Here is a 23,992-nt window from a genome sequence, read left to right on the forward strand (position 1 = left end):
ATTTTTGTTAAAATATGACATAATTTCCTTCTTTCTGCTCTAACCCATAATACTTTCTCCATGCCTACCCCACCCACCAATTCCTCCTCAAATTCATGGTCTCTATTTTTTTAATTATTATTGTTACATAAATATGTGAATAAATACCTAACTATGACCTGCTGAGTCTGTTTGACATTGCCTGTATGTATATATCTTTAGGGCTGACCATTTAGTATGTGATAACCAATTAGGGAACTCAGTCCTTATATATGCAATTATTAAAATAAAAATATTTTGTTTTGTGTATGTGATAGATCTTTATGTGATTTTATATGAAAGGTAACTCTTTATGAATTCAAGACTAGCGTGATTTACCCAGCAAATACTAGGTGTTTTGCCTGCATATGTGTACCACTTGTGTGCCCTAGAACACCAGAAGAGTGGGGTCAGACCCCCTGGAGCTGGAGTTACAGACAGTAGTTAGCTGCTATGTGGGTGTCGGGAACTGTACCTGGGTCCTCTGGAAATGCAGTCAATGGTCTTAACTGCTGAGCCATCTCTTCAGCTTCATAAATGGACTTTTTCTTGTATATGTACTTTTAGATAAATATAAAATAATATAATTCCCTACAGTATTTGCAAACCTCCTTAGTGTTAGTTGTCCCTCATCCTTCCCTCTCCTCTATAAGCCTCCATGGTTTTGCCTTTACCCCTTCATACCAATATTGACTGATCCTGCTGTTCTCCTTTCTAGAGATCCTCCCATCCATTCCCTATTTACTTTCTTGGTTTCTGTGTTTACTCCAAGTTACATGATATACATCTGCACACAGACCAGGATGGGGTTTGTCACTTGGGGCAGTAATGCTCCTTCCTCTGAAAAGAGCTATAGACTCTTTTTTGAGGCAGAACATTGTTATGTAGCCCTGACTGGACTGGAACTTGCTATTTAGAACAAATAGGTCTAGAAGGTGCTTTTATCCTCCTGCTGCCTCTCAAGAGCTGTGATCACAGGCTTGTGACACCATGCCCCCATCCTTTTATTTTGTGTTCTATCATTCTGTTCTTCAGGCATGAATAGTGTGTTAGGGTTCTTTAGAGTCACAGAACTTATCAATGAATCTCTCTCATATATATGTATATGTATATATATACACATATGTATGTATGTATGTGTGTATGTATATGTGTGTGTGGACATATAGAGATGTTTATCTCTACATATGGAATTTATTAGAATGACTGCAGTATAACTAATCCAACAATGGGTAGCATGAATGGAAAGTCTAAGAAGTAGTTGCTCAGTCCACAAGGCTGGAAGTCTCAGCTGGTCTTCTGTATCTGCTGGAATCCTGGAGAAGTAGGCTCCAATGCCAGTGAAGGAATGGGAATGGGCTTGCTAGTGAGGACAAGGACAAGCAGGCAAAGAGCAAAGGTTTCCTTTTTCTATGTCCTTATGGAGACTTCCAGTAGAAGGTGTGGTCCATGTTACAGGTGTGTCTTACTGCCTAAAGATCTGAATTGACACTTTCAGCCTTAAGATCTGTATCAAAGGCCTATTTCTTTGCACCTCAAGATTCAGATCAAAGTGTGTCTTTCGACCTCAAAGGACTGGACTAGAAGTGGATTCTCTCACTTCAAATGAAGCAGAAAATTTCTCACAGATATGCCCTCCACTTCTTGTTCACATCAGATATAGTCAGGTTGACAACCAAGAATAGCTATCACAAAATACTCTCATTTTTGCTGTTAATAATTAAAATACAGAGTCCTGTGCTGTATAACTCAGACTAGCCTGAGATTCACTTTTGTAACTCCTGCCTGAGCATCTAGGATGCTGAATTTGCAGGAATGTGCCACCAGAAATCAATCCTCTGCTGGGTGGTGGTGGCGCACACCTTTAATCCCAGCACTTGGGAGGCAGAGGCAGGCAGATTTCTGAGTTTGAGGCCAGCCTGGTCTACAGAGTGAGTTCCAGGACAGCCGGGGCTACACAGAGAAACCCTGTCTCGAAAAAAAAAAAAAACCAAAAAAAAAAAAAAAAAAAAAAAAAAAAAAAAAAAATAAAAAAGAAATCGGTCCCCTGATGTTTTCATAACTGCATTTTAGAAATGTTGCAGCATCATATTGTGACGATATGAGCATCGCATATGTAAACTTCGTGTAAATGATATTGTACCATAGCTATCAGTCTGCTTCTCTTGTTTGGAATCCAGTTTTCACAATCCTGCCATTGCAGTTGGGTACTAATTTATTGTAAAACTCAACCACTGTTTTACCCTGTAAATTGTCTGTTTAATCTTTGGCCGTCTTCTCACTTGACCATTTGATCCAACCCCTTTTGGTTGCTGGGAGTTTTTGCATTCTATGAGTTTGAGTGCCACAAATATTTTACCTGGTCAACTAAACTTTTCTACGATTCAAAGATTTTCATTAATATTTTTCTTGGTTTTTTTTTTTTTTTTTTTTTTTTTTTTTTTTTTTTTTTTTTTTTTTTTTTTTTTTTGAGATAGGGTCTCACTATGTAGCTTTGGCTGGCCTGGAACTCATGAGGTAGACCAGGCTGGCCTTGAACTCACAGAGATCTGCCTGCCTCTGCCTCCCTAGTGCTGGGATTAAAGGCTAGTGCCGCCACGTCTAATTAAAAGCAGCATGAGTTCTTTCATTTTGTGTGTGTTAGGGCGGGGGGAGGCAGGTTTTCTCTGTGTAACATTCCTGGCTGCCCTGGAACTGGATTTGTAGACTAGGCTGGACTAGAGATTCACCTGCCTCCGCCTCCGCCTCCGCCTCCGCCTCCGCCTCCGCCTCCGCCTCCGCCTCCGCCTCCGCCTCCGCCTCCGCCTCCGCCTCCGCCTCCGCCTCCGCCTCCTCTGCCTCTGTCGAGTGTTGGGATTAAAGGTGTGCACAACCGTGCACAGCCAGTGTTTTTAATGCAAAGAGGGAGCATTACAATTTGGAGATGGAATTGTTTTTGAGTTTTGCAAATCCCTTTGGCTTGGCAGGTAAGTCTCCTCTTTTGTACTAGGTGTGTTGCAATATGGTGCTTTTATTAAACAACAACAACAAAATCTGACCTTGGAGGTACACAGAAAAGAAAGTTTTTGTTTTATTTTCTGCATCTTTTAGATGGGCACATATGTTTTCCTGGTCTTGAACTCCTAAACCCAAGTGGTTCTTCTGTGTCAGTCTCCTGGGTATTTGATTATGATGCATGCCACTGCACCGGGTGAAAACAGACTGTTGTGGTTGTTCTTCCACATTACAACTAATATTGACAGATGACTTCTCCGTAGCCCAAGCAGACCTTACACTTGGAATCCTGCCTCTGCTCCCCAACTTATTAGAATTAAAGGTCTAACTGGCACCTGACCCAGATAAGCAGTGAATTTTTGTTTTGAACTTCTTTCTGAGACAGAGTCTCACCATGTAGCCCTGGATGGTGTGGGATTCACTATATAGACACACTGCCCTCAAATTCCCTCTGCCTCTATAGTGGTGACATCTAAGGCTTACACTGCCATGCCCAACAAGTAGCAATTTGATAAGTTACTTATCCTCAGGACTCTATTACACAGTAAGAAAGTTTCCCCAGTTTTTTATTTATTAGAATCCATTGGTCTGGGCTCAGGGTAGAGGTCAGTGGCACAGCCATACCTAGCATGCACAAAGACCTTTGGTTCTATCATCAGTGTCTGAAAAACAAGTTGATGGTTCTATTTTCAACTTTGGATGTAATTCTAACATCCTGAATATAGAAAATTTGGAAAACATTGGTGGAAAAGGCTATGAAAGTTTTCCATTTTTAGATTGTTATTTATATGTATGTGTGTATCTCTATGGGTGCATTCTCTCTCTCTCTCTCTCTCTCTCTCTCTCTCTCTCTCTCTCTCTCTCTCTCTCTCTCTCTCTCTCTGTGTGTGTGTGTGTTTATGTATGAGGAGGCCAGAAGACGGGATCAGACCCCTTGGAGTTGGTGTTCCAGGCAGTTGTAAGCTGCCTGACATGGGTGCTGGGGCTCAGGGAAGGAAGGCAGCAAGTGCTCTTAACTACTGAGCAATCTTTCCAGCTCCTCATCCTACACTTTAAATATTGCATCCATTAATCATTAATATCACGGAACTATTCAGCAACTTCCTTATTAAACTAATTTTTTTCTTGAAAAGCTCAGTTTCCTAGGCAGCAAATATGATTTGATAGTCTAATTTCATCTATTTTTGTAAAACTGCTAAATGCAAATCCAAGGGTTTTCCCCCCTAGGAATTAAATACTATATTATTCAGAATAAATCAAGTGATTTTAAGAGATTTTCTTATTTTTTTATGTGTATGGATGTTTTGCTTGCATGTATGTGTGTGCACCACATGTATGTTGTGCTCTCAGAGGCCATTGGATCCCCTGGAACTGGAGTTACAGATGTGGTTAGCCATTGTGTGGGTGCTGGACATGAAACTGGGTTGTCTGGAAGAGCAATCACTGCTTTTAGCTGCTGAGCCACTTCTCCAGCCATGGACTGAATTTTTTTAAAGAATATTACTACTACTACTATTACTACTACTGTTTTAACAGGTTCTCACATTGTGCTAAGGCTGGCCCAATATTCAGTGTGTAGCTAAGGCTGGCTTCCATTTGAGGTAATCCTCCTGCCTCCTTATTGCTAGGATTACAGTAAGCCAGTGTTGTATAACTCTCTGTCACTATGGAAGCAGTCCCTCCTGGAGTGAAGACAGAGGCTCATAGAATTCAGAAAGCTAAGAAAATTTACAAGACTCAGGGAGCTCAGTTAGTTATAAGATTGGGGCCAGGGAACCCAACTCAGGCAGTGAAGTGCTTGGGGTGAACATTTGAGGACCCCGAGTTAGATTCCCAGCATCCATATAAAAATCTGCATGTGGCGGAGTACACTCATAATCCCAACGCTGGGGAGGTAGGGACAGGAGGCTCCCTGGGGTTTGCCTGTCAGCCAGTCTGGCCCAGCTTCCAGTGAGAAAGAAGCCTGAGGAATGGTGTCCAAGGTTGGCGTCTGGCTTCTGCATATATGTACATCTGCACACATGCATGCAACAACCCACATAGATAAGAATGTACGCACAGAGTAAATAAGTAGAAAGTTACTTAGAAGATTCATATGGCCCCTCCCTAAGGTTCTGTAAGCACTAAACAATTGGCTTGGAGAGAAGAGACTCTTCCACACAGTTGCTTGCAAGCTGGGAACATCTCCTGGGATGCAGCTTTGAGGCTTCAGCCACCTAAGTGCTAGGATATACATAGTAGTACATCACTATGCCCAGACAGGGTCATTCCCTTTTTCCTCATTTATGTGTGTGTGTGTGTTCATAGTAGGTATATTATAGAGAGACCTCAAATCAAAGTTGGCAACCATTCTGAATTCCTCTTCCACTTTATTCACTGAGACAGGGTCTCTCAGTCAAACCTAGAGCTCTTGATATGGTTAGCTATCTCCTTAAGGTGAACTTAAGAGCCACCATGTGCACTCACATTTTTTTTGTGGGTTCTGGGGATCTAAACCCTGGTCTGCACACCTGCACAGCAAATGCTTTAACTTCCCTGCCTCAGAGTCATTCTTTTTCTTTGCTTCTAAAGATGTATGTCTTAGTATTTTGCCTGCAAGCCTCCATGTGAACTGCTCAACTTCTGCCTAGTGCCTGAGGCCAGAAGAGGACATCCATCCTCTGGAACTGGCACTGCAGAAAGTTGTGAGCTGGTATATGGTTGCTGGTAATGGAACCTGGGTCATCTAGACTATCACCCAGTGCTCTAAACCACTGAGCTATCTCTCCAGCTCAGCCTGCATTGTTATTAAATAAAAAATCCGTTTTGCTTTGGTAAATATCTCGGTAAAATTGTATCTGGTTTTCACCGATCACTTGCATCTGAAGTTCTTATAAAACACATGTGCGCACGCGCGCTCACACACACACACAATTAAAATATATAAACTCCTTGCAAAGTATGGCAGTTTATAATGACTGGTGGCTGACAATGCCAAGTAGCTTCAGGATAGGGACCAGTCACAGGAAATATGAAAGCAGGTCAGGGATTTCAGCTTCACCCCATCAATGGCCCATGACTTATCAGGCTTATATAATGAAGTCTAACAAGGTTTAGAGTTCAAGAGCCCCAAACAGAAGTGGCTCCTGGAGCTCAGGGTAGCTCTGGGCCCCTACTCCATTCAACTCTTCATAACTATCACACATTCTTCAGTATCCTTTGTAGTAACTTTTATAATCAACATAGAATTTCCCTCAATTCTCTGAAAGACTCCAGAAGCCAAGGAGGTTGTGAAAAACCTCAATGATACATATGGCCTATTGTTTAGAAGCAGTTAAAAACCTGGAGCTTCCCTGATCCTTTATTGGGCAGCACTTTGGAGCTGGCTCTGGAAGAGTGGGTGCAGATGAGCCTGCCCTGAGGTCATGAAAGCAGGAGAGCTGACTGACCCTGGCTCCTGCTGATGGAGGCACTGGGTGGCCTAGCTGGAGAGGTGCTGGAGAGCTTGCCTTGGTGGTGTGGATAAGAGAGCCAGGATGTTGACCAGCTCAGCTATCACCCGGACCCAGGGCTAAGCTGGCCCACCCCAAAATCTTTATCATCTGCTGAATGACTGAGACCCATCAAAGGCCCAGTCCTGCTGATCGAAAGCTGTAGGATCTCCATGACACAGGGCAACAACAGAATAACTGGGAGAAGACCCGGTGAGGATCCAGTATTGATGGTGTCACAGAAGCTAGAGACCTCAAACCAGACCAATGACTCATTGCAGTGAACATTTGCAAGTGAAGATGTGTGAACAGAGGGGTATACTGTGGGACACACTGTGACACATCTTCCATGTTTTCTATGTTCTTTTGTGTGCTTTTAGAGAGGAGATGAGTGGGATTGGGGTACATGACATGAAACTCATAATCAACAAAAAGTTTTTTTAAAGAAAAATAAGCTGGGCAGTGGTGGCGCCAACCTTTCATCTCAGCACTTGGGAGGCAGAGGCAGATGGATTTCTAGGTTCAAGTCCAGCCTGGTCTACAGAATGAGTTCCAGGACAGCCAGGGCTATACAGAGAAACCCTGTCTTGAAAAACAAAAAAGAAAAATAAAACCTTGGAACTTGTAATTTGCATCTGTGGTAGGGGGGTAACAACCTTGGGGACTATCTCCTATCTCCAGGCCAAGCCAGACTTGGAGGTCAGCAGGTATACATTGTAGACCCTGGTTAATTACTGGTATGGAGGGAAGCAAGGTCAAATACCTGGTCAGTATCTGTGTCAATTCACAGTAAAGGAAAAACTGAGTTTACATTCAAATTCAGAAACTTTCTGGCCTGGGCCTTGTGCTGGGGACGGTGAATAGTACATGCCTGTAACCCTACCACCAAGGCAGTTGTGTTGGGAATTCAAGGTCCAATTGGGTTCCGCAGTGAGGTCCTGTTTTGCAACTCATTCCCCTTAACACCAGAGTCAAAGTGGATAAGTTGGCCAGAACTTTAGGTTCACTTATACCAATTTGCACAGGATGAAATGTCCACTGAATATCCCTTTTAGTAATTTGAAATCACTCTGGACAACTGGCTTCTGGTTAGAAAATGTTCTCTTCAGTACAGGTTTTCACCGAGGAGCGGGACAGTGTGCATCCTATCAGTTCAAACAACAAAAACAAGATAAAACCAGGGAATGGACAATGTACTTTTTCTTCTAATGTGATGCCCACAAGATTTCAGAAAAGAACCATCTTTAACATCTAAGTAGTCAAAAACCTTAGTAGGAAAACAAACAACTGTATACACTGTTGGGTTGTTTTCATGTTTTATTTTCTAATTGTACTTTGCATCTGACTTCTTTACATTGTTCCACACGATGGGAAAGGAATCTATGGCAAAGGACTCATTAAAGCATAAAAATGACACATCATCACAGCCAGCTTTATTAGTAACTATAAACTTTCTCTGAAGAAATATAGAGCAGTTGGGATTCTATAAAATATCTTCAAGCAACTTTTGAGACGCCTACCTGCTGAATTAAATAAAGGTGGTGTGGCACCCATTGTAATGTCCACATAATACAAATATATATTCCACGTGTCCCTTCTATCACAGGAATTAAAGACTGCAAGCAAAAGATATGGTACATAGGGAATACAGGAGACATGCATCTTCTTACACAGTCCTGGATTACCATGTGAAAAGTAGGTGCCAAGTGTGTCATGCATACAAACGTCTGTTATTAACCTTCCAATAATTCTATAGTAGATGCTGTTATCATCCCTACATTCCAAGCCAGGCTTGTGAAGCTGAGACAAATTGGAAAGGTAGTGGTGGATAGAGAGCTGACTAGGGGTTGGGTTACAGAGCAACTGACCCCAGGGCCCATGTTCTTCCTTTTCTATTTCTAACACACTGTCTCTCAAGAATCTGGTAGAGATGTCCAGTACAGTCTCTCAATTGCTAAGTCTAGTGTTTCTGTACACTTGTAATACAACTTAATTCAGATTTTTTTTTCTGAACAAGGATGGAAAATGATGGTTTAAGGTAAACTGTAAACTTGAAGGTAGTGTGTAAAAGTCCAAGGGAGTCCTATCAGTATATAAATGAAACCTATCCTTACTGAGGATGACTATCACACAGATATAAATCCTTTTTTAATCTTTATGAACTTTCTTCATTCTGATATTTAACTGTAAAGCCACAATTTATACTAAACATCATTAAATCTGAACAGAATACAAAATGAGTAGAATCTAGCTATTTAAAACATGCTATTACCTATACGATTATTCAGTTACTCTGCAGTTAACACTGACAATTTCTATTAAAGGTGTTGATCAGCACAGTAATGTAAAGTTTATTACTAAGACAATCCAGATTAAGTAACAAGTCACAAAATTTCTTAAGCGACAACTTACAGCCACAATTCCATATATAGGATGAGTAAACCAATGGCTATTCGCCAATAAAATATAAAAACTCCTACCATGAATACTTTGTAATCTCCCAAAAGTGGTTCCCTTAAAAGATGGCTAAGAAAGATTCAACAGGCAAACGATTAAATGCTGGCAAGTCATTTTCCACAGACACTTCATGTGGTTACACTGCCGCCTAAGCAACACAGCATGTTCATGCTCTCATGTTCATGCTCTAAGTGGAAGAAACTGCATGAGGAATACAACCCTATCCAACTGCTCTGTCTAGGGCTGTTGGGGATCAGACCAAGAGCTTGTTGTGAGCCTATCAGATTCGTTAGCACTAACTCGTTACCTCATCCTAACAGGAAGAGGTATTATTCTAGTCTGGTGTGCTTGTACACACTTGTAACCCCAGCATTTGGGAGATAAAGGCAGAGGATCAGAAGTTTGAGGCTGGTCTCAGCTATTGGTATTTTAAAGCCAGCCTGGGGGTAACATGAGATCCTGTTTTAAAAAAAAAACCCAACAAACCAACAAACAAACAAACAAAAAAAACCAAAACCAAAAGAACAAACCACCCCCCCAAAACCCAAAACCCTAAAAACCAAAACAATCCTCCCCTCCACAAAACAAAAAGCATTATTCTTGGATTTCAAACATTTTATTTTTCTTCCTGGGTGCTGCCTGGAGTTGTACTATAGGAACCAAAAATCAAGAAACCAAACAATTTCCTTAAAGACCATTTCCATTCCTTATCAGTGACACTATACAATTCCCACGCCAAATACACATCACAGAACTCTTCCAGGTAGCATTTGCATACTGTATTAATACAACTGTGTTCAACTATTTAAAATCAATATGACTCCAGATCTTCCAGGATACAAAAACACTCAATAATGCTGCTTTAGGGAAGAAAAAAAAAAATAAAAACTACCAGAAGATATAGGAAGTGGGGTCATTATCTAATTTCTAAAAACATTTCAAATCTTGTTACAGAAAGTAAAAAAAAAAAATCAACTTTTTGAGCTATGCACACTGCTCAGAAACTAATCTACTGTGAATTTAGCAAAGCTGTTTTCCACTGTTGTTTCTGAGCCAGCGCCTTCTGTGGCCCTGGCTAGTAGTCAATGACACCCCCCTTGCTGGGATTCCCAGGGGTGTGCTCCATCCACTTTTAAGGACAGAAGTCTGATTATTAAGGAAGACAAATGCTCAGATGCAGTCTGCCAAGATAAACACCTCGGAACTCCACAGAATAACTACACACTGCACCACTGCGTCTTTCCTAATGTTTTTAGGGTACCTCGGATTTTGAGGCAGAGTGTACAAACCTAGGAGATGAAGTCATAGTTAAGAAACAATTGGAGAAGATCTGCTTGCTTGTGAAGGCGCATTCCTTTGTGTATCACTTCTCACGAATAAAGTTTTCTGGATGCTAGAAGAATACAAGGTTCACGAGCTACATGAAGGATCTTGGTTTTAAACTTGCCTGACTTCAGTGCGTCTACTGAATTCTGACTAGCTCAGCTCCTAGTCTTACAACTCCTAAATAAGAGCAAACCTAATTTCCCAGTAGAAAGAAAAATGGGATTCCCCTGGACCCTCCCCAAACTGACCACATAGTAAACTTGTCCCTAATGTAAAATCAGAGTATAATATCCTCTGCAACATGCTATTTTTTCAGCTATAACTCTCTGATTCAGAAATAAGAAAGCATCTTTTTATTAACTTTGTTTTTTGAGACATTTCAAAATTGGCATTAAAAACCAGTTTCTAAAAACATGCTGAACTTCTGATCCTCCTGCTCAGACCTCTTCTGTGCAGGGTCACAGGTCACACCACTCTGAGGCTTAAGCTTGCCATCCCCTCATTTCCCCTCAGTTTAGGGAACGCTTGAAAAAGCATTAATTTATATTTTTGCTATGTAATATTTATACGGTTATAAACTTAAATCTTCACTTGCCTATGTTTTGTGTGTTTACAAAGCACTCAAAATTGTAGCTTATGTGAATAAGACTCCTGGGAAAAAAAGCAATACTCCAACACAATCTTTCTGTTGGGTAAAAATATTCTACACACGATTAAAACAATCTGTTCTTTGTTTGGGAAATTTCCTATTCATACTAGTTGAGAAAAGTAACCATCTCAACAATTAAAATAGTATTCCCTATGTTAAGACAACTGAGCACCACCTAGTGTTCAATTTTTGCAACTACTGACCTTAATTCAAAATTGGCATTAAAAACCAGTTTCTAACATTTGGAGCCAGGTGGTGGTGGTGGTGGTGGTGGTGGTGGTGGTGGTGGTGGTGGTGGTGGTGGCAGCGCCGCACACCTTTGTTCCCGGCACTTGGAAAGCAGAGGCAGGTGGACTTCTGTGAGCTTGAGGCCAGCCTGGTCTACAGAGTGAGTTCTATAACAGCTAGGGCCACAGAAAAAAACCCTGTCAACATCCCCCTCCCCAAACAAACAAACCCCAATCCCCCAAAACCAATTTGGAGATGCCTTTCCTCCTCCAGTAAGCTGATGACTGCAAAATAAAATCACGAAAAAAAAACATACATGGTATCAAAACTAGTATAAAAATAGCCACATACTTAAATACGAAAAGCAGACCTATCATTTTGCCTTTAAATAGATTTCTGCCATGTATGGTGGTACATACACGTGTTCTGAGCACTCAGGAGGTCAAGAAAGGAGGATCACAGCAGGTCTGAGGTCCACCAGTACTATAGTGAACTCCAAGCTAGACTCTGTCTCAAGGTGGAACAAAACAAAACACAGATTTCTGCCTCCACTTGTATCAAAATCTCTGGGCAACTGGAATATACGCAAAGACTATACAGTCAACAGCTATGCAAAGGTAGGGCTCAATCCGAATTTATACTGAGTACAAGGCAAATGGTTTATTCAAAACACCAAATAGTAAGTAAATGACTTACTAGAAGGGGTCAAAGTAGGAAAGGCCTTTTTTCCCTTAAATGGTCTTAAAGATCATTAAATCGAATCAACAAAGTGGGCTTAGCATATCAGTTAAGATGATCAGTTTTGAAAGACTGTAGTATCAAATCTGCCTCAACAAATTACAAACAAGGTGACGCTGAAAACTTTTCTTTGAGATCTCTGGCCAGATTCTAAACTTGAAGGACAATCTTCAGGAAGACTGGAATGTAAAATGTTGAGCTCATTTTAGATCTGAAAGAGAAAAGAACATTAAGTCAAGGGGAAAAGTCTAAAAAGATCCTTTCCGTGCGACAGTGGGGATGCAGTGCCGGGGAGCCTGGCAGACAACCACCTCAGGACCAATCCCACTTGCTGGCCTCAGTGGGCACGCACACACATGAACCTCCAATCTTCAGAAAAATAACATGTATCATGTAAAATATTATGGAGGTTGAGGCTTTTAAAAGTGAGTTGTAATTGAGAAAAGCTTACACATGGAATTTTCTCTTCAGACCAAGTTGATTTCCTATATATAACCCATGCTACCATTTCATTTCCCTCAGGATTTCAGAATTCTCTGCTCCTTGAGAACGCTTACTGCTCATGCACAGGTCCCTGGTTTGCTTCCCAGTACCAATAAGGCAGTTCACAACTGACAGCAACTCCAGCTCCAGGGAACCTCTTCTGGCCTCCACTGACACCCACATGCATGCATGCAGACACAGGCGCATGCGCGCACGCACACACACACACACACACACACACACACACACACACACACACCCTTCCCTTTTGATTCAAGAAGTGAAATAATGCAAGCAGTGCAATAGGAAGAAGACAGTAAGCTTCATCAACAGTTAAGCCAACTTTCCAGCCCTCATTTCAGATTTAGTATTTTGAGATTAGGAATAGACAAGAGGCAACATGAACATGACCTTAAGAACTAGTTAAGTATGTCAGAAATCCTTTTCTTTCAATTTGGTTACAGGAGTACTGATAGAATACCTTTAAACATGTGGAAAATAGCTAAAGAAACGTACCCAAGAGAGAAAGCAGAGGTCTCAGGTAATATAGCAAGCTTTTAAGAACAAACCCAAAACTCTCTAGAACCCATGTGAACTGACCTTAACATGCATGGCCTAGTATAGGTAGATTTGTTCACCCATATACAAACTATATTCCAAAATAGTGCTTGCAACAATTCTGGAGGTAGAGATGGCTCTCTGGTGAAAACTGCTTACTGCTCTTGCAGAGTTTTGTTATTAGCACCCACATTGGGTGCATCACAACTGTCTTTAACTCTAGTTCCAGAGGATATGATGCTCTTTTCTGGTCTCCATGGGTACCCCTCCAATATACACATGGCACCCAACTCACACATTCTACGGATAAGTAAAAAAATAGTACAAGTATAAAAAGAGGAACATAGACCTGTAGCTTCTTCCTATGTTTTCTTTTCTATTCGCTTTCTGACTAACTAGGTGATTCCTCAGGACCTACATGCTAGAGAAGTACCCTATGACTGAGTTATGGCCTTTACTCAAGACTGTGTCATTTCCTAAAGAGTCTCACCTTAGTATAAGCATCAACATTTTTGGATTAGCATCTAACCCATAACATATGGTTACTGTATGTTCATTCTACTGCCAAAATACAAGTAACAATTTAGTCAAAGAATGTTTTGCTGGGAGTGCTGGAGCACATATTTAATTAATCTCAGCACTTAGATACCACCACTACACTACTAACTCCCCTCCCTCAAATCCCCAAAGAAACCTACATTAAAAAACCACTTTCTATTGTGGAGTATGTGTTAAAATGTTACTTATTTTATATGCACACCCCATGTGTACCTAGTGCCCTTGGAGGCCAGGAGGAGAAGGTAACAAATCCTCTGGAACTGGAGTTTACAGATGGTGCTGGGACTCAAACCTGGGCTCTCTGGAACTGTTACCTACAACTAAGCCATCTCTCCAGCCTTAAAATATTTTTCTAAAGGTATTTAGTGACATAGTTAGTCAGAGGACCAGAGTTCAATTCTCAGCATCCATGTGGAAGCTTATACCTGTTTGCAACTCAGTTACAGGGTTTCTGACACCTTCACACAGACATACATGCGGGCAAAACACCAATACACATATAAATTATGTATTTTTTTAAAAAAAGAAGCACATTTATAAAATAAAAACTTTAAAAAATATATTTAGTTTTATAAATGTGCTTGTGAACAGAGGTTAGAAGTTACAGGCAGTTATAATGACTGATGTGTATTAAATGATACACCATTTTTCAGCTCCTAAAATTTTTTTTGTTATGATAATACCATGTTGAAAGCTAGGTGTGGGTGCAAGGTATTGCTGTGTAGCTCTGGCTGACCTGGTATTCGCTTTGCAATCCAGCCTTACTTGAAGCAATCACCTGGCTTCAGTTCCCCAAATATACTTTTATTTGTATATAATGGTTTTCATTGCAACATTTTATACATGTGCAAACATGTCTCTAACTAATACTCACTTACTATTCTTTCATCTCTCCACCTTGATTGTCTTCCTCTTTCTGAATGTTCCTCCCACTCTAAATATATACACACACTCTCATTTAAATGTTTTCTAGTCCTAGTATTATAGAAATTTAAGGCAAGGGGCTATTATCTTTGTATGTAATGAACAGAAAGCAGGAAAAGCAGGACGTGTCTACTTACGTCATCGATGTCTTCATCATCATCCCCAATGTCATCAAACTGAATTTCATCATCATCTCCAGGACCAAATGTATCAGTTTCATTGATTTTAGCTAAAAAAAAAAAACCCCACACACAAAGAAAAACATTGATAATATAATAAAAATATTGACTTCCAACTTTCTATGCATTTTGCTATATGGAGCAAAATATTAAATCATTGAGAGCAATTTTTAATTTTCTTTTGTTCACAAGGGCTCCTGAAAAAGACAATCTCTAATTATACTAACTCTGAAGCAATTACACCCTCCAGGTAAGCTTCAGAAGTATATGTCCATACTAACAACTTTATTTCCTATCTCAAGAAAAGAAAAAGTTATTTTAGGAGAGAGACAGATTTGAGGAGTCATTACTGGCCTTGGTATTAAGGAAGGTTTCAAGTGTCTAGAAAACTTAACTCCTGATCCAAGTAAACCATACAGTAACAAAACAAAAACAAAAAACAAAAAAAAGATAAAAGAACAATTGATTCCCACCAATTAATTAGGAAGAAACATCTGGGCAAATCATGCTTTTTCCTAAAGGATGAAAAGGAGTCAGCATACTACTCCATCCCCACATCCCTTACTGTTTCCTAGGTTGGAATGGCAAGTTTATAATTCTCAGTATGGTCTTACTGTTGTCATGTTTTCCTAAGAAATCACACTGCAAGCATTTAATAAAAAACAGCCACATGAAAAAATATAGACTTGCCGGGCGGTGGTGGCGCACGCCTTTAATCCCAGCACTTGGGAGGCAGAGGCAGGTGGATTTCTGAGTTCGAGGCCAGCCTGGTCTACAGAGTGAGTTCCAGGACAGCCAGGGCTACAGAGAGAAACCCTGTCTCAAAAAAAAAATATAGACTTACAAAACAGTGTATAAAGTATATTTTCCCCTCTGAAAAGGGTATAGGAGACTTGTATTTTAAGGAGGGAAACAAAGAAGATTAGTTTAAAAAACATACAGTAATGCATAAGGATACAAGAGATTTAAAGTGACATTCACTGAAAACCCATACTACATAGTCACTACTCCTTATATTTATACACAAACAAGGGCACTCTTGAAGGAGTGTTTTTCAATAGTGCTAGTGACTGAACCTGGTCTGTGCATGGTAAGGTGGCCATGACTAAACTGTATTGTACTGCACCACCAACCTTTCTTGAAGGAGTTTTAACATACCATAACAAATAATTCCTTTGGCTGACACTGTACTTTCTCACTAAATACACTTTTATCAGGAACAGAATTTTAGTACCTTCTTTCTTATGGTATCTAGTACGAAGTATAATCAGGTATGCTTAACTCTAATTCTGTTAAGCACAAAAATAAATGGAAACATCTGTAAAAATCTACAAAATTTCATTTACTCCTTAAACGCCAGCAAGCAACCTAAACACCATAAGACACGTTAATAATAACTCAGTCATTACCATGTTCGGGAAGCTCGCCATAGGCCTTGAGACTTCTAGCTTCATCTGCGTTGTATTTTAAAATGACATCAGCTTTATTGTCCTTAAAACAAAAACAAGTCATTGTTAGATCTGATTATATCACACTATTATCTGTTATACAACACTTTCAAATTGAATTTAACAATTCAAATCTCAATGTTTTGCTATAAACTCTGTTTCTCCTTCCTTAGATTTAACTCAGGTTTATGAACACAACTGAGAAATGACTAAAAGTTCTGGAAAGATAAAGATCACATCTCTAACAGCAGAACCACATAGACCTAATCCTTTATATTACTTATAATGACACTTTAATCAGTAGCAAATGCTCCCCTGGAAAAATTTACTGAGTGTGATCCAACACTGTAAGTCAGGACTGAGACTTGGTATCAACACCTAAGGAATTTAAAAATTATGTATGTATATGTACATGCATGCATGCATGTGTGGGTACCTGTGGAAGCTAGTAGGGCCTAAAATCAAAAAGAACAAATGGTTTATGAATTTGGAGTACCTTTTCTCAAGCAAAGCACTAATGATAATTGTGAGCCAGTGGAATGCTGTGCACTAAAGGGTGGTCCACATCACCAGACCCTCACTCAAGCTATGGTACCCAGAATAATCTCCCAAGACTGCCTATGCCCCCGTGGAGCACAGAATCACTTACAGAGAACCTATGGTTTAAAACAAAGATGTCAACTCTTTTAATCAAGAACACAAAAGTAAAAAATGAAGTACAGTGAAAGGCAAACAAATAGAAATGGTATTAAAGGGACCGATAGTGGATGTGATGTTAGCATTTAGGATGGGGGTGGGAGGAGGGATAAGAACACAAGGTCATTCTCAACACAGGGGTGGGGAGACTGATCAGCTGCCTTGGGTTCCTGCTGCAATGTCCACTGTGATGGACTGTCCCTTCAAACTGCGTCAAAACAGACCCTTTCTTCCTTTTGCTTGGGTCATGGCAATTAGAAGAGAAGGGGAGGGAGGAATGGGGAAAGGTTCTGCTTGAGGGGGTACTGAGAGGAAAGGGGGAGCTGATATTGGGATGTAAAGTAAATTAATAAAAGAAATGAATATACCAGGCTATATGCCATTTGTGGGATACAACTGGATTCATTCAGCTGTAAAACCCTACACAGCTGGCTCCTAGATTTTAAATAATGTATAATGCAAAAAAGAAAAACTGGAGGACAAATAAAAAAGAAACCCACTACACAGTAGCATCGTTCACTGTAAAATGGGAAACTTCAAATAGTCACAACAAAACTGAATATGTCACTCCTCAGACTGGCATTTGGGAACTATAATGCCAGGGACAGCCAGCATAATGCCTAAGACACAATGGGCTGTTAGGAAATGGCTCCTCAAGTTCAAGCAAGTCACCAACAAACTTCAAAGTGACTTACCTGGTAATCTCGGAGGCCCACCAATATGATATCTGAGGTATTTATCCAAACCTACAAAAGAAAAATCACTGTATGATGTATCTTAAATAAAATGAAATCATGAAATCCTAGAGATGATTCACTTAGAAACAGACGAGCTTACAAAACACTTGGTCATCTACTATAAAGACAGAAAAATGGGGCTGGAGAGGTGGCTCAGCAGTTAAGAGCACTAACTGCTCTTCCAGAGGTCCTGAGTTCAATTCCCAGCAACCACATGGTGGCTTACAAACATCTGTAATGGGATGTGATGCCCTCTTCTGGTGTGTCTGAAGACAGCAACAGTGTATCCACATACATGAAATAAATAAGTAAATCTTAAAAAAATAAGACAGAAAAATGTGGTTTTCTAAGTCACTGTCTTCTACCTACCCATACTGACACACCTTTCACGATCCTTTTCCTTTGTGAAGAACTGGTATCAGGGAAATAAAGCATATTGTCCCCTGCAACCACCTGTCACTCGGTGCTGGGACTTCCAAGAAGGTAAAGGACCATTTGCCATACCTCTTTAGGACTCCTTAAAACTGGAAGAGTTCTCTAGTACCTTCCCTCTTTCATATAATCAACAGTTTTCAAGATAGGCTATTTGTTTTTTTAGACCATTCTTCAAATTAGATTTGTTGGGTGAATGGTTAAGAATGTAATCTTTAAATTACTCCTATGGTTTTACACTGGACTTACATAAATATCCTTGGGTCCATAATAACTGTCCCTCAATACAGTGTGGTTGTTTTTACCATGTTAAGATGCCCCAGGATGGCTTCCCAGCAACAACCGCACCCACCCCACCCCCACAGAGGCATTTCCTCTATACTCCTCAAACACTTTTATATTAGGATAAAATGGATGTCCAAATACTAACTTACCTTTTTCCTCAATTTCCCTCTGATGTGGCACAGCCTCTTTACACCATCGAAACACATGGCTTCTAATCGTCCATTTCCCAACATTTTGATTACTTGAGCATATTCTAAGAGAAAAAAAGTGCAAGAAATATTGCCTGCTTTTTTGATAAAAAGCAACTTTAGAATGGTCCATTGAAGATAAAGAAGAACATGTAATGTCATTTATAAGGACTAAATATACAAAGGGCAAATATGGAATAAACAGAGGGAGCTAAGCACTTGGCTAGTTAATGGCTGAACTAGAAATAAGACTTTGTAATATAACAGCCTGGGTCTGTTATTAGATATTTTTAATTACACCGCTCTTGTGACTATGTTCTACTTCTAGAGATCAAAGGCGTCCAGTGTCAGTATACACACCACACCTCAGAAATCTCACTCAGATCTTTACTTGTTTCATGTCCTTACTCCTCCCTCTTTGAATCTTTCCTTATTAGAGACATCTCATGACATTTTCAGTACAAGTATCTTAAATGGTAGTGATATCCTTGCTGAATTTGTATAACAGCACTTCCTCTTGGAAAGCCAGAATCTTTCACTCAGGTCAAATGCCAAATTATTCTCTTTTTCTTGAGATGGGATATTTATCGTCATATAGCCTTGGTTAGCCTGGAAGTCAACAGATCTATCTGCCTGTCTCTGCCTCTGAGTGTTGGGATTAAAGGCGTGTATTACTATGACTGGCCTAAAATGCCAAATTCTTAACCAGAATTTTTTAAGAAAAGGTAATACCCAAATGTTGGTGCAAATAAACTCAAACATTATCAGAGGCGGCCAGCCAGGAGTATAGTCTGTTAGCCAGAAAATGTTTGATCCACAACTTAGGAAACAACCAGATTCTCCAGCATCTTACCTTGCCCATCCTCCTTGAACACAAGCTCTCGCTTTTCGGATTCATTCTCATTCTTCCCTCTACGCCTGTTCTTACCTCCCTTTCCTAGTGGTTTTGGTAAGAAAAGAAAGGTATCAGTTATCTGCAAAACACTTTGAAAAAGAAAAATGTTATACAACATTGTTTAATAGACTTAAAATCTCTTTTTATGTTTGTTTTTGAAGACAGGGTTTCTCTGTGTAGACCAGACTGACCTGGAACTCACAGAGATCCATTTGCCTGCCTCTGCCTCCCAAGTGTTGGGCTTAATGGTATGCACCAGCACCACCCAGCTAGAAAAGCACCTTTAAAACTCAACTAAATTTTAAAATTGATTCAATCCGGTTACTCATGTTAAGCTTACCATGTTCAGGTGTATAATGCTACCATGTTAGTTTCCTAACTCCTCATGGAATTTTCTAAGTAACATCCTCATTCTTCTTCAAATAATCTGATTCTTTGCCCCCCATCCCAACTCCCACCCCATACGGATTCATTCTGTGTCACGAGAAAACGAAGGCATCCAAGGAATAACAATACAATTAAAGACACAATAACAAACAGGAATGACAAAACAACCAGTGCACAAGAAATCCATCTAAGACAAGGAGACATGCCTTCACACACGCAGGAATGCCACAAAAGCGCCAACTCAGTAAAGGAGCTGTTTTAAGGTTAGGAAACAAACCCTCCTAAGGTTCCACTGAGTTTCTTTTGTGTTGGCAATCCTGTTGGGCATGGGGCTGTCCTCAAGATGGTTAGATGAACACAGTGGCCCCACTCTTACCTGCTATTTCAGAGTGCCACCACCCACTTGTTACAATCATCTCTGAATATTGTCATTTAGTTCTGGCTTACTAGAAGTTCACTGAAGTTCAAGGATTGAATAACTCAAAAGTTTTAGTCAATGAGCTTGGGGTCCCAGAACCAGTCTCAATCCTCCTATGTCCTACCAGGGCTTTCATATTAGGGCTCCTTTCCAGAGAATTCTGTTCCACAATCTTAACCACACAGGCCTCAGCTTCCTTCTTTTTTTGAGACAGGGTCTCTGATTATAGCCCATGCTAGCTTTGAAATTGGGGCAATTCTTCTGTCTCAGTCTCCTGAATGTGGGAGTAGAAGGATGAGCCACCATACTGGGTCCTGATAATTTTTACAAAACAGTATCTGACTGCCCCCCATGACAGGTGAGAGGAAAATAAAGTTTTGCTTCTAGAATGGAACATACTAATCTCGTAATGGCAGAAGGCTAGTATAGTAACCCCACGAGTCAAAACTTTGATCTTTTAAAGTGTACCATAACCAAGGTATTATAAGTTTAAAAGCAAGGTGTTAAATGCCTCTAGAGCCTCTTTTAAAATGTATTTAATGTTGTGCATGTCTATCTGTTTTTTTGTGGGCATTCCTAGAGCCTAAGGAGGCACTAGAAGAGGACAGAGGACCCCTACAAATGGAGTTACAGACAGTTGTTAGCTGCCATGTGGGTGCTGGGAACTGAAAGAAGGACCTCTGAAGAGCAGACAGTACTCTTAATGGCTGAGCCATCTCTCTAGCCCTACATATCTTAAGGGTAAGCATATCAACAGTGGTACCATACAAAGGAATACTATACAGGGAGAGAAAGAAATGAGTGCTTGTTTGCCTGCAATCCCAAGACTCCCCACTCTTCCCCTTTCCATTTTATTGCCATAAAATCAAGTGCTTTTCAAATTCTCCTTTGAAAGAATGAAGGCCAGTGCACCTTTAATCCCAGAGGCAGAGGCAGGTGGATTTCTGTGAGTTTGAGGCCAGCCTGATCTACAGAGTGAGTTCACAACAATCAGGGTTACACAGAAAAAACCTGTCTCAAACAAACAAACAAACAAAAGAAAGAAAGGATGAAATGAGACCAAGCCTGAGCATGACAGCACAACAACAAAAAGAATAACCACTCTTTTCTTTTCAACCCCACTCGCTTTCTAAAAGACTTACCTAGTTCTTAAGCTCAATTACAATTCTCAAATCCTTTCTTTAAACTACAGAGGTGTTTCAGAGCAATAAGGTAGGATACTTCTTAAAACATACTAGGCTAGCATCTAGAATGTGATTTAGTGTAGAAGTTCTGCCTCCTTGGAACCAAAAGGGAATCTACTATTCACCTATGGGTGGAGTCACCAGACAGGAGGTGAGTAAGTCCAGCAAATATTTATTGAGCATCTTTTAGGCTAAGCACTACTGAGCCAGTGTGATTATGACTGACACCATTCCCATCCTCTCAGGGTTTACAACTAGTGTGACAACTGGAAATCTAGTCACTAGAACTAGGGTGAGATTAAGACCCCTCACCTATTGAGGTGGTCCAGCTGCCATCTTGGAATAAGGATGTCTACAGGTAGGAATTTTAAAACTTTGAACGTATTTTGCTTATAATCAGTTTTCTCAGGACAATCAGCAACAATCCTTGCACAAAGACTGGCAACCATCATTTTTGAGGCCCAGCAGTGACATGAAGACAATTTCAAGGTCAGCTGGGGCCACATGGTAGGACTATCTTTTTTCCCGGCTTAATTTTTTTAAAAATTAATTATTTTTATTTACATCCCGAATGTTCCCCCACCCCACCATCTCCTCTCCCAGGTGTATCCTCTCCCACCGAGGCCAGACAAGTCAGTCCTCTGCTACATTTGTGAGAAGAGTTAGGAGGACTTCAAGGCTATCTTACATCAACTTGTTCACAAAACTGTGACCAAGTACTCAGAGGAAATGGTGACAGGCACAAAGAGTAAGTAAGTAGACTTCTTGGAGCCAACTTTCTTTTCTTTTTTTTTTTTTTTTTTTTTGTTTTTTGAGACAGGGTTTCTCTGTGTAGCCCTGGCTGTCCTGGAACTCACTTTGTAGACCAGGCTGGCCTCGAACTCAGAAATCCGCCTGCCTCTGCCTCCCAAGTGCTGGGATTAAAGGCATGCGCCACCACCGCCCGGCTTGGAGCCAACTTTCAAGCAGAAAAGAGAATACTAGCGGGCAAGGGAGAAGGTCCCAAGGATAAGTGATCAAAGACTTAGTTTTTTTTTAATGTGTGTGTGTGTGATTGTGAAGGGGTGGGGAGGCAGAAGAGGGCATCGGATCCCCTAGCGCTGGAATTACAGGCAGTCATGAGCCCTATGTGCGTGTGGGAGCCTCACTTTGGTTCTCTTAACCAAGAAGACACGTATCTCTTCTGCCCAAAGAATATTTTTTTCTAGAGAGGGAGCTTCTCTGTGTAGGCTCGGCACTCACTCTGTAGAGCAGGCTGACTTTAAACTCAAGAGATCCACCTGCCTCTGCTTCCCAAGTGCTGGGATTAAAGGTGCGTGCCCCTCCCCCCAAGTTCTTAAGGGCTGTGTAATGGATTTGTTCCTCTCCTGTAGGAAATATAAGCTTTTCACTTTATATTTGTGAGAAATTACGAGGACACTGAATGTAGCAAGCCTGTAATTCCAGCTACTCGGGAAGCTGAAGTAGGAGAATCCCAAGTTCAATGTTAGTTTGGGTTACAGAGTGAATTCTGGGTCAGCCTGAGGGCAGACAGAGCAAAGCAAAGCAGTTGAATGCCAGTAAGGATAGGTTTGATCCCATAAAAAAAAAAAAAAACACCACCACAAAATACTGTAAATATATAAAAATGAAAATGACCTCAGGATCGCTGCACTTCTGCTTAGAATTTGTAATCATTATTTTTTCCATCAAAACATAAACACGACCTGAAGCAAAAGTGGAAGAGTTGGCTAAATATGGGTCAAGTGCTCTGTGGAAAAAGTTAGGCCCGGTAAAAACTATGGAGCAAACTGATTCTCTAGGGATGAACTTAAAATGCATCAAAGTACTGGCCACTGGCTACACGGGAGCAGCCTCAACAGGACCAACTAAGTGTCCATAAAGAATCCTATGGAGGAGGTGCCAGATGGGCACGAAAGCAAGCAAGGCATCACCCTTTTTCAAAGTTCAGACTCGCTCCCAGGGCTTAACTCCCCACGTGTTGGAAGCCCAAGGAGTCCGAGGCAGGTGTTCCCACGGGTCCCCCTAGCGCGGCGGTCAGTGTGGCGCGAATCGGGGGCACGAGCCCACATTCTCACACAGGAGGCCCTACAAAAAAATGGCGTCGGCTCCACCCCAATGTGGCCAAACTGGGAGCCAGGAGTAACTTCCCTGCGCTTCTGCCGAGCTCCGGGTAGAACGCAGAGAATACAGCCCGAGGAGAGGCAAGGGGAGATGGCAAGAAGGTCACTGCGGCCTGGGCTGACCTCGAGGCCGCGAGCAGAGCCAGGGAGCCGGCGGGGAGCAGAGCCCGGGTCCCAACGGCGTCCTTACCTTTATTCTTGGGCATGGCGGCAAAGACCGGCTGGTGGCGTGCGGGATGGTGCTCGGGCTGACGGCAGGAACGGTGGTGGCTCCGACGGGCGACGGTGAGAAGTGCGCGGGATGAAGGCTGTGAGGGAGGTCGAAAAGCGTGCTTGGGAGAAGCTGATCACCGGTGCTTACGAGAGCCGCCTGTGCCCACGCTCGTCAGTGGCAAATGGCGTCGCGGCAGCGGGCGGCGCTTCTCCCCGCCCTCCTCCTCCCCCGCCCGCGGGGCCCAGCCTCCCACCCTCCCTCGGTTCTAAGGCGCAGGCGTGGCCAAGGGGCAGCCCTATGGTGGGAGTCGAGGGAGAAGCCTGCTAGGGAGGGGCGCACTCCTGCCAGTGGGCACACAGGGGGTGGAGCGGGGCCCCAGGCGTCCGGAAGGGGCTGGGAGGGG

At 41.4% G+C, this 23,992-nt stretch overlaps 1 protein-coding gene across 1 annotated transcript; it reads right to left on the minus strand.

Annotated features, from left to right (window-relative positions):
• Positions 1–7,781: 7,781 nt before the first annotated feature.
• Positions 7,782–23,786, minus strand: Eif1ax (eukaryotic translation initiation factor 1A X-linked). The gene is made up of 7 exons (XM_034485097.2): positions 23,566–23,786; positions 19,222–19,305; positions 18,330–18,433; positions 17,422–17,472; positions 15,992–16,073; positions 14,541–14,632; positions 7,782–12,091 (listed from the first exon to the last, which is right to left on the minus strand). The coding sequence occupies exons 1-7, from the start codon at positions 23,579–23,581 to the stop codon at positions 12,086–12,088; spliced, it is 435 nt and encodes a 144-aa protein (XP_034340988.1). The 5' UTR covers positions 23,582–23,786; the 3' UTR covers positions 7,782–12,085.
• Positions 23,787–23,992: the final 206 nt, after the last annotated feature.

Source organism: Arvicanthis niloticus, chromosome X (genome assembly GCF_011762505.2).
Source record: "Arvicanthis niloticus isolate mArvNil1 chromosome X, mArvNil1.pat.X, whole genome shotgun sequence".
Classification (NCBI taxonomy): domain Eukaryota; kingdom Metazoa; phylum Chordata; class Mammalia; order Rodentia; family Muridae; genus Arvicanthis; species Arvicanthis niloticus.